The 15735-nt window shown below is 41.3% G+C and overlaps 1 protein-coding gene across 1 annotated transcript; it reads left to right on the top strand.

Moving 5' to 3' along the window:
- Positions 1-710: 710 nt before the first annotated feature.
- LOC121868180 (zinc finger MYND domain-containing protein 11-like) lies at positions 711-13050 on the top strand. Its single transcript, XM_042368488.1, has 4 exons — positions 711-857; positions 9582-9706; positions 10106-10261; positions 12910-13050. The coding sequence occupies exons 1-4, from the start codon at positions 770-772 to the stop codon at positions 13018-13020; spliced, it is 480 nt and encodes a 159-aa protein (XP_042224422.1). The 5' UTR covers positions 711-769; the 3' UTR covers positions 13021-13050.
- Positions 13051-15735: the final 2685 nt, after the last annotated feature.

Genomic DNA, 15735 nt, shown 5'->3' on the forward strand with positions numbered 1-15735 from the left:
GCATGCTGGAGGGCTCGCATCTAACAGCACGGGAGAAGCCACACCGAATGAAAATACTGAGCGCAGCACACCATCTCGACCGGTGATCCGTTACATGCTTCAAAAAGTTCGAATTAGATCAACTAGTCTTCGATCTACTAAAACACCAAAACATAAAACTTTTTGCATAGTTATGATGTTTTAAAGATTGTTACTTAGTTTTGTAAAATGTTGAAAGTATTAGTGAATTGTCAATGAAGAATGAGAAGATTGTTGAAAGCAAGTAAACATTGTCACGTGTTGAACGACTGTTGAAAAGTTTTGGATGATTGTTGAACGGAAAGTAAAGATTGTTATTCATCAAGTGTAAGAATGATGATTCCATTCGAAGATGTTGAAACCAAAAGTAGCATTGTTCAATTGCAATTGAAAAAAGGTGTAGTGGTAGTTGTAGTGTGGTAAAGGTTGTTATAATAACATTAGGAGTATAGTACAGTAGTATTATTATTACTTGTAGTAATACTGTACAGGATGACCAAAAATCTGTAAGGAAATGTGTACAGTATATTTTTTTTTTAGTCATCCTGTATAGTTATTTAGTGGTACTGCAGTCAAATAATTAAAAACAATAAAAGTGGTACTGTATTTCAATTGATATTTTGGACTTATTATATATTTAATTGAAAACTGAGTGTAAGTAATATACTGTAGGCATACTGTGTTTCAGAAAGCAACATGAAGGCCTCACTGCGACGGTGTTCTGATCCGCTACGATGTCAACACCTATGGGATGACATCACTACCATCCGCAACCATAAACAGTTACCATCATTTGACAGAACCGCGATACATGAGTCGGATGCACAATATGGAATCTGGTTAGTGCTTGTTAGCCCTTAAATGGCAACCATCATCTGTTGAAGTTAATTGTAGGGACAGTGGCCATCATCATTGGACATTAACTATAGGGACAGTGGCCTTCATCAGTGGAAGTTAACTGTAGGGACAGTGGCCATCATCAGTGGAAGTTAACTGTAGGGACAGTGGCCATCATCAGTGGAAGTTAACTACTGTAAAGGGACAGTGGCCATCATCAGTGGAAGTTAACTGTAGGGACAGTGGCCATCATCAGTGGACATTAACTATAGGACAGTGGCCTCATCAGTGGAAGTTAACTGTGGACAGTCCATCATCAGTGGAAGTTAACTGTAGGACAGTGGCCATCATCAGTGGAAGTTAACTGTAGGACAGGCCATCATCAGTGGAAGTTAACTATAGGGACAGTGGCCTTCATCTGTGGATGTTAACTATAGGACAGTGGCCTTCACCAGTGAAGTTAACTGTAGACAGTGGCCATCATCAGTGAAGTTAACTGTAGGACAGTGGCCATCATCAGTGGAAGTTAACTATAGGGACAGTGGCCTTCATCTGTGGATGTTAACTATAGGGACAGTGGCCTTCACCAGTGGAAGTTAACTGTAGGGACAGTGGCCATCATCAGTGGAAGTTAACTGTAGGGACAGTGGCCTGGCCTTCATCCTGGGAAGTTAACTGTAGACAGTGGCCTTCATCAGTGGAAGTTAACCAGGACAGTGGCCATCATCAGTGGAAGTTAACTGTAGGACAGTGGCCATCATCAGGGAAGTTAACTATAGGACAGTGGCCATCATCAAGTGGAAGTTAACTGTAGGACAGGGCCATCATCAGTGGAAGTTAACTATAGACAGTGGCCATCATCAGTGGAAGTTAACTGTAGGACAGTGGCCATCATCAGTGGAAGTTAACTGTAGACAGGGCCATCATCAGTGGAAGTTAACTGTGACAGTGGCCATCATCAGTGGAAGTTAACTGTAGGGACAGTGACCATCATCAGTGGAAGTTAACTGTAGGACAGTGGCCATCATCAGTGGAAGAAGGCTGTAGACAGTGGCCATCATCAGTGGAAGTTAACTGTAGGCCATCAGTGGAAGTTAACTGTAGGACAGTGGCCATCATCAGTGGAAGTTAACTGAAGGGACAGTGGCCATCATCAGTGAAGTTAACTGTAGGACAGTGGCCATCATCAGTGGAAGAACTGTAGGACAGTGGCCATCATCAGTGGAAGTTAACTGTAGGACAGTGGCCATCATCAGTGGAAGTTAACTACTGTAGACAGTGGCCATCATCAGTGGAAGTTAGCTGTAGGGACAGTGGCCATCATCAGTGGAAGTTAACTGTAGGACAGCCATCATCAGTGAAGTTAGCTGTAGGACAGTGGCCATCATCAGTGGAAGTTAACTGTAGACAGTGGCCATCATCAGTGGAAGAAGCCGTAGGACAGTCCATCATCAGTGGAAGTTAGCTGTAGGACAGTGGCCATCATCAGGGAAGAACTGTAGGGACAGCATCATCAGTGGAAGTTAACTGTAGGACATCATCAGTGAAGCACTGTAGGACAGTGGCCATCATCAGTGGAAGTTAACTGTAGACAGTGCTATCAGTGGAAGACTTAGGACATGGCCATCATCAGTGGAAGTTAACTGTAGGGCAGTGGCCATCATCAGTGGAAGTTAACTGTAGGACAGTGCCATCATCAGTGGAAGTTAACTGTAGGACAGGTCATCAGTGGAAGTTAACTGTAGGGACAGTGGCCATCATCAGTGGAAGTTAACTGTAGACAGTGGCCATCATCAGTGAAGTTGAGGACAGTGCCATCATCAGTGAAGCAATCAGGACAGTGGCCATCATCAGTGGAAGTTAACTGTAGGGACAGTCACATCATCAGTGGAAGTTAACTGTAGGACAGTGGCCATCATCAGTGAGTTAGCTGTAGGGACAGTGGCCATCATCAGTGGAAGTTAACTGTAGGACAGTGGCCATCATCAGTGAAGTTAACTGTAGGACAGTGGCCATCATCAGTGGAAGCTTACTGTAGAGGGCCACAGGAACTAGACAGTGGCCATCATCAGTGGAAGTTAACTTGCCATGTCAGTGAGAGCCAACTCACATCAGTGAAGTTAACTGTAGGACAGTGGCCATCATCAGTGGAAGTTAACTATAGGACAGTGGCCATCACTGTGGAAGATAACTGTATGGACAGTCAATATCAGTGGAAGTTAACTACTGTATAGGACAGTGGCCATCATCAGTGGAAGTTAACTATAGGACAGTGGCCATCATCAGTGGAAGTTAACTACCGTATAGGACAGTGGCCATCATCATGGAAGTTAACTACTGTATAGGACAGTGGCCATCATCAGTGGAAGTTAACTACGTATAGGACAGTGGCCATCATCAGGAAGTTAACTGTAGGACAGTGGCCATCATCAGTGGAAGTTAACTAGACAGCACATCATCAGTGGAAGTTAACTGTAGGACAGTGGCCATCATCAGTGGAAGTTAACTATAGACAAAGTCCATCATCAGTGGAAGTTAACTGTATGACAGTGGCCATCATCAGTGGAAGAATCATAGGGACAGTGGCCATCATCAGTGAAGTAAACTACTGTAAAGGACAGTGGCCATCATCAGTGGAAGTTAACTACTGTAAAGGACAGTGGCCATCATCAGTGGAGTTAACTACTGTAGGGACAGTGGCCATCATCAGTGGAAGAACCGTAGACACATCATCAGTGGAAGTTAACTGTAGGACAGTGACCATCATCAGTGGAAGTTAACTGTAGGGACAGTGGCCATCATCAGTGGAAGTTAACTCGTGACAGTGGCCATCATCAGTGAAGTTAACTGTGACAGTGGCCATCATCAGTGGAAGTTACCGTGGACAGGCCATCATATGAAGTTAACTGTAGACAGTGGCCATCATCAGTGGAAGTTAACTGTAGGACAGGGCCATCATCAGGAAGTTAACTGTAGGGACAGTGGCCATCATCAGTGGAAGCCAACTGTGACAGGGCCATCATCAGTGGAAGTTAACTGTAGGACAGTGGCCATCATCAGTGGAAGTTAACTACTGTAAAGGACAGTGGCCATCATCAGTGGAAGTTAACTGTAGGACAGTGCCATCATCAGTGGAAGTTAACTGTAGGACAGTGGCCATCATCAGTGGAAGCTAAATCAGGACAGCGCCATCATCAGTGGAATAGCTAACTGTAGACAGGCCATCATCAGTGGCAGTTAACTTCTATAGGACAGTGACCATCATCAGTGGTAGTTAACTGTAAGGACAGCAATATCATCATGGAAGTTAACTTATAGACAGCATCATCATCAGTGGAAGCTAACTGTATGACAGTACTATCAGTGGAAGTTAATTTATTGGGACAGGCCAATATCAGGAAGTTAACTACTGCAAAGGACAGGACATCACTGCAGTTAATCACTGTATAGGACAGACTATCATCAGTAGTTAACTTATATGACAGTGCGGCCATCATCAGTGGAAGTTAATCAGGCGACAGCTACTACTGCGGAAGCAACCTATAGACAGACCATCATCAGTGGTGTCAACTGCAAGCACACAGTGGCCATCATCAGTGTAGTTAACTACTGCATAAGGACAGTGGCCATCATCAGGAAAGCAACTATTGTAAAGGACAGGGCCATCACCAGTGGAAGTTAATCATTGTAATAGGACAGTGACCATCATCAGTAGTTAACTGTAGACAGGCTATCATCAGTGGAAGCTAACTAATGGAAAGGACAGCAACATCATCAGTGGAAGTTAACTACTGTATAGGATAGACCATCATCAGTGTTAACTTCTAAGGATGACAGTGGCCATCATCAGTGGAAGTTAACCAAGGACAGTGGCCATCATCAGTGGAAGTTAACTCTAAGAGACAGTGACCATCATCAGTGGAAGTTAACCGTATGACAGTAAATATCATCAGTGGAAGTTAACCACGTATAGGGACAGGCCATCATCAGTGGAAGTTAACCAAAGGACAGGTTATCATCAGTGGAAGCACCATTGCATAGGACAGACCATCATCAGTGGAAGTTAACTACTGGGGCGACAAAAATATCAGTGGAAGCACTTCTAGGCGACATACATCACTGTGGGAAGAATCAAGGACAGGCTGATTACTGTGGGAAGTTAATTTATAGGGACAGTGACCATATCAGTGGAAGCAACTATAGGACAGTGGCCATCAGTGGAAGCAACTACTGTATAGGACAGGCCAATATCAGTGGAAGTTAACTGCAGGACAGTGGCCATCATCAGCGGAATTTAACCAGGACAATATCATCATGGAAGAACCAGGACAGCAACATCATCAGTGAAGTTAATCATATAGACCGGCCATTGATTGCGGAAGCTAATCAGGACAGCGGTCATCATCAGTGGAAGTTAATCGTAGAAGAAAATATCATCAGTGGAAGTTAACTATCAAAGGACAAAAAATATCACGAGGAAGTTAACCGTAGGACAGGTCATCAGTGGCTAACTACGTAGCGACAGGCCATCACTGCGAAGTTAACTACCGTAGTTGCGGCCATCATCAGTGGAAGTTAACTACGCATAGGATTAAAAAAATATCAACAGTGGAAGCAACTGCGACAGGCCATCATCAGTAGTTGGCTGTAGACACAGGCCACTGACAAAGAATCAGACAAAAATAATATCAGTGGAAGTTAGGCTGTAGGACAGTATCATCATCAGTGCTAACTGTAGACAGCCATCACTGCGGACATTTAGTGTAAAGGACAGGGCCATCATCCCTTCATCGAAGTAGCTGTGGGACAGTGATATCAGTGGAAGTTAACTGTAGGGACAGTGGCCATCATCAGTGGGGAGAAGTTAACTGTAGGGACAGTGGCCATCTGTCAGTGAAGCTAACTGTAGGGACAGCGGCCATCATCGTGAGATAACTGAGGGACAGTGGCCATCATCAGTGGAGATAACTACTGTAAAGGGACAGTATCATCAGTGGAAATTTAACTACTGTATAGGGACAGTGTCCATCATCAGTGGAAGTTAACTGTAGGGACAGTGGCCGATTATCAGTGGAAGTTAGCTGTAGGGACAGTGACCATCATCAGTGGAAGTTAACTGTGAGGGACAGTGGCCCATCAGTGGAGTTAACTGTAGGGACAGTGGCCATCATCAGTGGAAGGGGACAGTGGCCATCATCAGTGGAAGTTAACTGTATGGACAGTGGCCATCATCAGTGGAAGTTAACTGTAAGGACAGTGGCCTTCATCAGTGAAGTTAACTGTAGCAGGGACAGTGGCCATCATCAGTGGAAGTTAACTGTGGGACAGTGGCCATCATCAGTGGAAGTTAACTGTAGGGACAGCGTATCATCAGTGGAAGTTAACTGTAGGGACAGTGTGCATCATCAGTGGAAGTTAACTGTAGGGACAGCATGCATCATCAGTGGAGGTTCTTAATGGGGACAGTGGCCATCATCAGTGGAGACTGCTGTAGGGACAGCGGCCATCATCAGTGGAAGTTAACTATAGGGACAGTGGCCATCATCAGTGGAATTAGCTGTAGGGACAGTGGCCATCATCAGTGGAAGTTAGCTGTAGGGACAGCGGCCATCATCAGTGGAAGTTAACTGTAGGGACAGTGGCCATTATCAGTGGAATTGTGTGGGGACAGTATGCCATCATCAGTGGAAGTTAACTGTGAGGGACAGTGTGCATCATCAGTGGAGGTTAGCTGTAGGGACAGTCGCCATCATTAGTGGAAGTTAACTGCTGAGGGACAGTGGCCATCATCAGTGGAAGTTAACTGCGGGACAGTGGCCATTATCAGTGGAAGTTAGCTGTAGGGACAGTGGCCATCATCAGTGGAAGTTTACTGTAGGAATTGGGGCCATTATCAGTGGAGATTAGCTGTGCAGACAGTGGCCATCATCAGTGGAAGTTAGCTTTAGGGATGGGGGCCATTGTCAGTGGAAGTTTGCTGTAGGGACAGTGGCCATCATCAGTGGAAGTTAACTGTAGGGACAGTGGCCATCATCAGTAGAAGTTAACTATAGGGACAGTGGCTATCATCAGTGTAAGTTAACTATAGGGACAGTGGCTATCATCAGTGTAAGTTAACTGTAGGGACAGTGGCCATCTCGTGGAATTTAACTGTAGGGACAGTGGCCATCATAGTGGGAATTACAAGGGACAGTGGCCATCATCAGTGGAATTTAACTATAGGGACAGTGGCCATCATCAGTGGAAGTTAACTGTAGGGACAGTGGCCATCATCAGTGGAATTGTATAGGGACAGTGGCTTTCAGTGGAAGCTAACTACTGTATAGGGACAGTGGCCATCATCAGTGGAAGTTAACTACTGTATAGGGACAGTGGCCATCATCAGTGGAAGTTAACTACTGTATAGGGACAGTGGCCATCATCAGTGGAAATTAACTATGGGACAGTGGCCATCATCAGTGGAAGTTAACTACTGTATGGGGACAGTGGCCATCATCAGTGGAATTACTATAGGGACAGTGGCCATCAGTGGAAGCTAACTACTGTATAGGGACAGTGGCCATCATCAGTGGAAATTAACTATAGGACAGTGGCCATCATCAGTGAAGTTAACTTCTTAGTGGACAGTGGCCATCATCAGTGGAAGTTAACTACTGTAAGGGACAGTGGCCATCATCAGTGGAAATTAACTATAGGGACAGTGGCCAGTTAACTGTGGGACAGCGGTATATCAGTGGAGATTAACTGCTTGAGGGGACAGTAATGCATCATCAGTGAAGTTAACAGTAGGGACAGTGGCCATTATCAGTGGAAGTTAACTATGGACAGTGGCCTTCATCGGTGGAAGTTAACCAGTAGGGACAGTGGCCATTATCGGTGGAAGTTAACAGCAGGGGGACAGTGGCCATCATCAGTGAGATAACAATGAGGACAGTGGCCGTATCAGTCGGAAGTTAACTGGCAAGGGACAGTAGCCGTATCGATGAAGTTAGCTGTGAGGACAGTGGCCATCATCAGTGAGTTAACAGTGGGACAGTGGCCGTATCAATTGAGAAGTTAACTGTAGGGACAGTAGCCGTATCGGTGGGTTGTAGGGACTGTGGCCATTATCGATGGGAAGTTGGCTGTAGGGACAGTGGTAGCCATCATCGGTGGAAGTTAACTCTGCTGGGGACAGTGGCCATTATCAGTGGAAGTTAGCTGTGGGGACAGTGGCTATCATCAGTGGAAGTTAACTAGCAGGGACAGTGGCCAGTATCAGTGGAAGTTAGCTGTGGGACAGTGGCCATCATCAGTGGAATTTAACTAGCCGGGACAGTGGCCTCATCAGTGGAAGTTAACTGTAGGGACAGTGAAGCTGGTATATCAGATGAAGTTAAGCTGTATGGACAGTGGCCATCATCAGTGGAAGTTAACTGTAGGGACAGTGGCCATTATCAGTGGAAGTTATTTCATGGGACAGTGGCCATTATCAGTGGAAGTTAGCTGTAGGGACAGTGGCATGTAAGTGGAAGTTAACTGTAGGGACAGTGGCCATTATCAGTGGGAAGTTCTGGCTGTAGGGACAGTGGCCATTATCAGTGAAGTTAACTGTGGGACAGTGGTATCATCAGTGGAAGTTAACTGTAAGGACGGTGTGCATTATCGGTGAAGTTAGCTGTAGGGACAGTGGCCATCATCGGTGAGAGTTAACTGTGGACAGTATGCATTTATCAGTGGAATTAGCTGTGGGACCGATTGGCCATCATCAGTGCAAGAGTTAACTGTAAGGGACAGTGGCTGTCATTGATAGCTGGCAAGGACAGTAGCATTATCGGTGGAAGTTAACTGCTGAGGGACGAAGGTGGCCATCAAATCAGGAGACTAACTATGAGACATTTGGCGTATCATCAATGAAGTTAGCTGTAGGGACAGTGGCCATCATCAGTGGAAGTTAACTGTAGGGACAGTGGCCATCATCAGTGGAAGTTAGCTGTGGGGACAGTGGCCATTATCAGTGGAAGTTAGCTGTAGGGACAGTGGCCATCATCAGTGGAAGTTAACTGTAGGGACAGTGGCCATCATCAGTGGAAGTTTACTGTAGGAATGGGGGCCATTGTCAGTGGAAGCTGTAGGGATGGGGGCCATTATCAGTGGAAGTTAGCTGTAGGGACAGTGGCCATCATCAGTGGAAATTAGCTTTAGGGATGGGGGCCATTGTCAGTGGAAGCTGTTGGGATGGGGGCCATTATCAGTGGAAGTTAGCTGTAGGGACAGTGGCTATCATGAGGGTATTGTCTGTAGGGATAGCAGTTAACATCTTTGTAAGTTAACTGTAGGGACAGTGGCCGTCAACTCTGGAAGTTAGCTGTAGGTATGATGTCCATTATTAGTGAGACTTAGCTGTAAGGATGGCAGCTATTATCAGTGGAATTTTCATGTTTCCTGTATTTTTTGGAACAAATGGGGAGGGAGGAATTCTTAGCTGCTGAGTATGGATTTAATAGTGATTTTGAGTTGATGTGACTAGAAAAGTGGAATACACTGTACTGTACTGTATTGGTAGGATTAGACAGGAAACCTCACTTTTCTCTTTTTTAATCTTTTGCATCTTCTGTGGCAATATTTCTAGTATTTATCTTGGATGAGCAGTATTGTTTCTTTCTTAATTGATTGATAAAATTGTAGAATTTATGTACTGTGAGAAATTCAGTTTCTTATTGTATATTGTGTGGTGATATTACCAGATGAAGTCGAAAAACATCTTGAAGAATGTGCTAGCGACAACCTAATTGCTGTGACACGTAAGGTGGGGCAGAAAGGATCCAAAGTTGGCGTTGAACAAGAAGGATTCAGACTACCAACACCACCAGTAAGTGTCCTTTAATTTCAAGAAAGAAATGTGAGAAATTAACAAGAAACTTATGTAAGAAGTTGAGAATAGTATTTGAAAGAGAAAGGAAGTGATGAGAGTTCAGAGAGAATCTATCAAGGGGAGAGTAAAATTAACATTATCAGAGACAAAGGTAACTTGTAATAGGTATTAATAGTTATCAACATCAAATCTTCTCGTACTTCCAATATTCAAGACAAATAAAAATTTTCAAGTGTATTATTAATTGATTATAGAATAATATGCCACTTTATACCCAAGCTGTTGAGTTGCTCGATTGATTCTAGAGCTGTATTCCTCAACTGATTTCCTTTTTATTGTCTGGATTACTAAATTTGGAGGACAATTTGTTGAATAAAACCACATTACTGTTCACAGGAAGAGCCTGACCGTCACGATTGGTATTGCTTTGAATGTCATAAAGGTGGGGAGGTTGTCTGCTGTTCCAAGTGTTACCGAGTGTTCCACGAGATGTGCATCAATGTAGAGGACCATCCTTATGACAATGAGCCATTTGTTTGTGTAGTATGCAAGGTGAGGGTTGTACAGGTGTTGTCTTTTGCTTTGTTAAGATAGACAGACAGATATACAATAAAATTGCCATACAAGTTTAAAATTTGTTTTGTATGTATTTAGACTTTGCAGGTATACAGTTCAGCATGTACAGTATATAGACAATGCAGGATAAAGTGTACATAGACCTTGTAGGTATATAATTTCTAATGTATTTAGAATGTAGGTATACTGTACAAACAATGGTAAACAATAAACTAAGATGACTGAGGATAGCCAACAAAGCCATCAGATGCTTTTTTCCTGTAGGGTTTTGTGAGGTAGGTTGATTCTACTACTCTCATTAATAGGAATGACTGTAAGTTACTATAGAATTTATTATCTGATACAGTGACAGTTTCTGTGACACACGTTTTAGGAAACAACATGAATATTGCCATGTTTCTATGTTTGAGCGAAATAACTAACATCAGTTTAAACCTAAATGTTTATTGCGAAAAATTATTAGTGCTTTTAAATTTATAATATCCCCAAAAACTGAGTCAGGTTGAAAATAAAATCACTTGCAGTAATCCCTTGTTTTTTATGCAAAGTTAACCTAGAAGGGGTGTCATGAAATTGTTCATTTGTTAATCCTTTATATAATGAGAAAATAAGGGTTAGGGTCCAGGAACCATTGAGAGCCTTCAATAATGGAAATTTATTCTTATACAGTGGTCCATTGGTTAACGAATGGTTCAATTAACAAAATTTCGGTTAACGAATTAGCTCCCATAAGGATTTTCAGTTCGATTAACGAACAAAACTTCTATTAGCAAAATCCTTACTACAAACACGTTTTGTTGTGCGCATCAGCTGATCGACTAGTCCGCCAATACAGTAATTGGTTCTATGTTTACATTTGTTTCCAGTGAAGTAAATACAAAGAAAGTTGGTCTCTTGAATATTTCTGCATTTTTTATATTAAAATTATTGGTCATTCTGAAATTTAGTTAACATATTGATAATATAGACAGTACAGGGAACAGTTTTTGTGCGCCCATCAGCTGATTGAATCACCCAACAACGCTTCTCAGCTTAACATTGTTTACAGTGGAGTGAACATTGATTTTGTTGGTCTCTTGAATATTTTTGCATTTTTACATTAAAATTATTGGTCATTCTGAAATTTAGTTAACATATTGATAATATACAGTGCAGAAATTATTGTGAAACATGAAGAAGGCATTAGAACCAATGTATTCTGTAAAGAATATGGCATGTCATTATCGACTGCTTCTACAATCAGCTGTTTGATATGTAAACAAAGCTGCCGGTAATACGACATACACACCTCAAAGTAAGTTAAAATACAATATTTTAATGTTTTTTATTTATTTTTGTACAGTATACTGTACAGTACAGTACTGTATTTAGTTTATATTTAATGTTTTGTTAATTCTATTACTGGTATACAGTACTTTGTATGTACGTTTTCTGTGAGTTGGAACCAATTACCCAATATCCCATTGAAATAATAGATTCGGTTAACAAAATTTTTGGTTAATGGATGACTCTGTGGAACGAATTGTGTTCGTTAACCGAGGGACCACTGTATATAGCATTACAGCCCATATTTAGCATCACTTGTAAGCAGTTATATTCCTCATCTTCATCATTTTTGGCTGTTTGCCACACCTGTATGGGTTAGCTATGATTCCTGATGGCAGCTCCCTGTGCTGCATGGTCTCTTGCATCCTCTCCTGTTAGGTTTTTATCACTGATATCATTTCTTGCAACCTCTCCCCATGCCATTATTGGCTTTCCCCTGGCTCTCTTCCCCTCCACATTTAGACTGCTGCCTGCACCTGTTGACCCAGTGGGTCTCCTCCATTCTCACATGCAAAACTTCACCAATACTCTTAATACCCAATTGCTCTCTTAGCTGTGAACAGGGTTTCCTATCTTTCAGTGTCACATTGCCCATTCACCTCTCTTTTCTCATTTTAGAAGGGGGCTCCAGTCAGACCCTTGATGAATCCCTACTTTCACCCCGAGTTCCTCACTTTCCTTGGATGTACACACACCAGTTTTTGAGTACAGAATCCCCAGCCATTGGTTAATGGTTAATGTTATCAATCTTACCCACCCATTTTACACTAATGTGATGGTAAACTTTGCATATTAAAAAGAATTGTCATTACTAAAAGAAATAAAGTGGAATTGGTAAATAATAAAGTACCTAACCAAATAGTGCACAAGTATTATTGACTAGATGATCAGACCTTCCACTCACAGAGGCAACATCTGAATGGACTGTTGTACAGTATGTTGGGAAAAAAAGTAATTAAATTGATAATCTGGTCTCTTTAGGTACAATGAATAGGACAAGACAAGACACTTAACTACTGTATTGATTATTTGTACATGTGAACTTCATATTCACACAGTAAAATTTTAGGTAACATCATTACTTCTAATACATTATATAAGTTACTATTGCAAAAACAAACAGTTGGGATAGCAGAAGGAACACATTGCCTTAAAGGTATTCCGAGTACTACTGTATACTGTACTTACACAGAATAATGTCACTGAATATGATAAGTGACAGTAAAAGGGCAATTAGAATTCTAAGTTAAGAAAGTTTGTAGAAATAATTAATTAATGTCTGTTTTTCTATTATACAGAAACGTTTATATCAACGTAGTGTCAAAAGTCGCATCAATAGAGAAGACCTTAATATGCTTTTAGCATTTACAGTTGAACGGCTAAAGGAAAGAGTAAGTATGTTTTACTAGTTATATAGTATAGTATACATCATACAGCCTTACCACAATTGTTATTTCCAATTACTACTGGGCCTCTTGCAGTTAGTCTGTTTGAAAACTGCATTTATCTATTTATCACTTACTACCTTACTAGCCCTTCAGTTGGTTGGTCTGTTCTTTGTTACTCTGTTATACCATGGTAGAAATTATTATCACGGTGGAAAACTAAAGTTACCTGATATTACCTTGCAGGAATAAATTCTCCCTGTTTAGTTCATTGTATTTGTAAATTATAATGCAGCATATCAGGGGTGAGACGTCTTCATTACTCCTCACCTCTCTTCCTGAGGGTTGCTAGTTTGTGCCTAGGCCATCCCTAGCACACCCAGTTGTTCATTCATAACTAACTTACTGTTGTGGAAATAAAGGCTGTTGAGTGCAGTGCTGGCCATACTGCCACCTTGTGTCCAGAGGGCTTCGTATTAAGTGTGCTGTATCCACATGGGCTCTTAGGTCTTGAACCCACTTTTTTTATATATCTTATGTTTTGGGCTTTGTACCATTTATTGATTTGTTATATCACTTTATCTTTCAAACTATTTGTTATTGTATGATCTCTTGATATTACAGTGAACCCTCTAAGATCCGGACTAAAAGGGGGTAATCATCTGTCCGAAAAAGCCACTTATCCGTATCTTCTGGCGAATGTACTAAATGTAAAAAAAACAATAAATAATGATATGAAAAGCACCAAAAATACAGTACCATATTTTATGCCATATAAGATGCACCCCATTTTAGCAGGGAGTATTTAGGAAAAACTTTGTGTGTATTTTCTTTCTGTAGCCATAGTTTTCTTTAAATAATATATACTACAGTATACCAGGAAATGTGAGGAATAAATAAAATTACCACCAATAAATAAATTACAAAAAAACAAATACTGTATTGCCAAATCAGAAAATAAAAGCCAAATGAAAGCTTAACACTGTTGCTATTTGCATACACTCTCTGCTGCACCAAAGTAACGAAGACCTGCAAGGATGCTGATTCCCTAGCAATGCTCACACGCCCCCTACACTCTGTACTCTCCTCCCGTTATGTGTTTACCCTTAGGACAGTTATTTCTTTTACTTATTTCACAATATGTATGTAGGATGGTGTGTGCATGTCACTAAGTAAAATAAATGAAGAAAGTTATGTATATCTACCCAAAAATATGAGTTGAAAAACAACCATAACATCTCACAACTTGGCCCAGTAGCCTGATGGTTACAGGGATGAGTCTAACCTGGCTACAATGCCATGATTAGTCACTGTTAAGCTCTATTATATCAGTAAACACTAATAATAACAGTACGGTAAATCCAGTGAAATATGGCAGGGAGGGATGAGAGTTACAAGAGCAGACGACGCTCTAACTAATGGTCACTCACTCGCTCCCGTTACCAGGCGTGTGATCGAAATAATCGTTTTTTTCTAAAAAACATTTTTTTGTGATATAGTCCAGAATGCAACGCCTAGCTTATACCTAGGTATGTTAATGCCTAGCAATAACTCGCCAGGCCAACATACAGGCAATTAAAACATCTAATAATTACCTAATACATAATATTAGGAGGACACGTCGCTACCTGACATTTAATTGCAATTCTCAAAACCCCCTCCCGCACCCTCCATCACACGCACTGCCATCGGCATCTCTTGCCTTAAAGCAAGCAGTAAACAAAAGTCAACTCTCGAGGGGTCGAGATGGGTAGGTTATCGGCGTCGCATTCTGGACTGTATATCACAAAAACGGGTTTTTAGAAAAAAAACGGCTTTTTGTTCAATCCAGAATGCGACGCCTAGCTTTGAATACTCGAGCAGGAGGTGGAGAGGGAGGTGACGTTGCATACAAGGCTCCACTAGCTTAGGTCCAGATTATGATTATAAACCGTTAGGAATATTTTCCAATACAGTATTACCCCGCTTTACACGGTTTCACTTTCCGCGATTTTCTCATTTACGCGGTACCTTGCCAGAACCGGACTTTCACTTTCCGCGGTGCATCTACTCATATACGCGTGAAGTATAATTTTTTTATTTTTTTTATTTAGCTCATAAAATTCATACAAATTACCCGGCAAGAATATAATTTACATTGCTGGAATTCTTACAATATGATGATCATTTTGAATATAAACATCACGGATTTTGCATTAGACATACAAATTTTAGATCTAATGTAATAATTTGGTTTACACAGAGCAAGTATTTTATCTTTTGTGCAAAATATTTGAAGTTTACATTCAAAATATTCCCTGATATGCAAGGAATCCAGAAATGTCAATTATATTATCCTAACTTTAGTCTGAGTTATTATTTATTACTAAAAATGTAAATTACTATTTTCTCCCAAAGCTTCTCTGGTAGGGAGGGAAGGTGGGGGGGAGGGAGGGACCGACCCAGCTAGGGCGAGCATTTTGATTGACAGATAGTGTCCTTGAAGAATATTGCTTTGTTTATTTACTGAAGATATACTGTATGTTTTAGCTCATAAAATTCATACAAATTACCCGGCCAGAATATAATTTACATTGCTGGAATTCTTGCAATTTGATGATCATTTTGAATATAAACATCATAGATTTTGCATTAGACATACAAATTTTAGATCTAATGTTTACTCTGAATAAATATGTTATCTTTTGTGCAAAATATATGACATTTATATTCAAAATATTCCTGGTCTTACAAGGAATC

Source organism: Homarus americanus, unplaced genomic scaffold (genome assembly GCF_018991925.1).
Source record: "Homarus americanus isolate GMGI-L3 unplaced genomic scaffold, GMGI_Hamer_2.0 scaffold31755, whole genome shotgun sequence".
Classification (NCBI taxonomy): Eukaryota; Metazoa; Arthropoda; class Malacostraca; order Decapoda; family Nephropidae; genus Homarus; species Homarus americanus.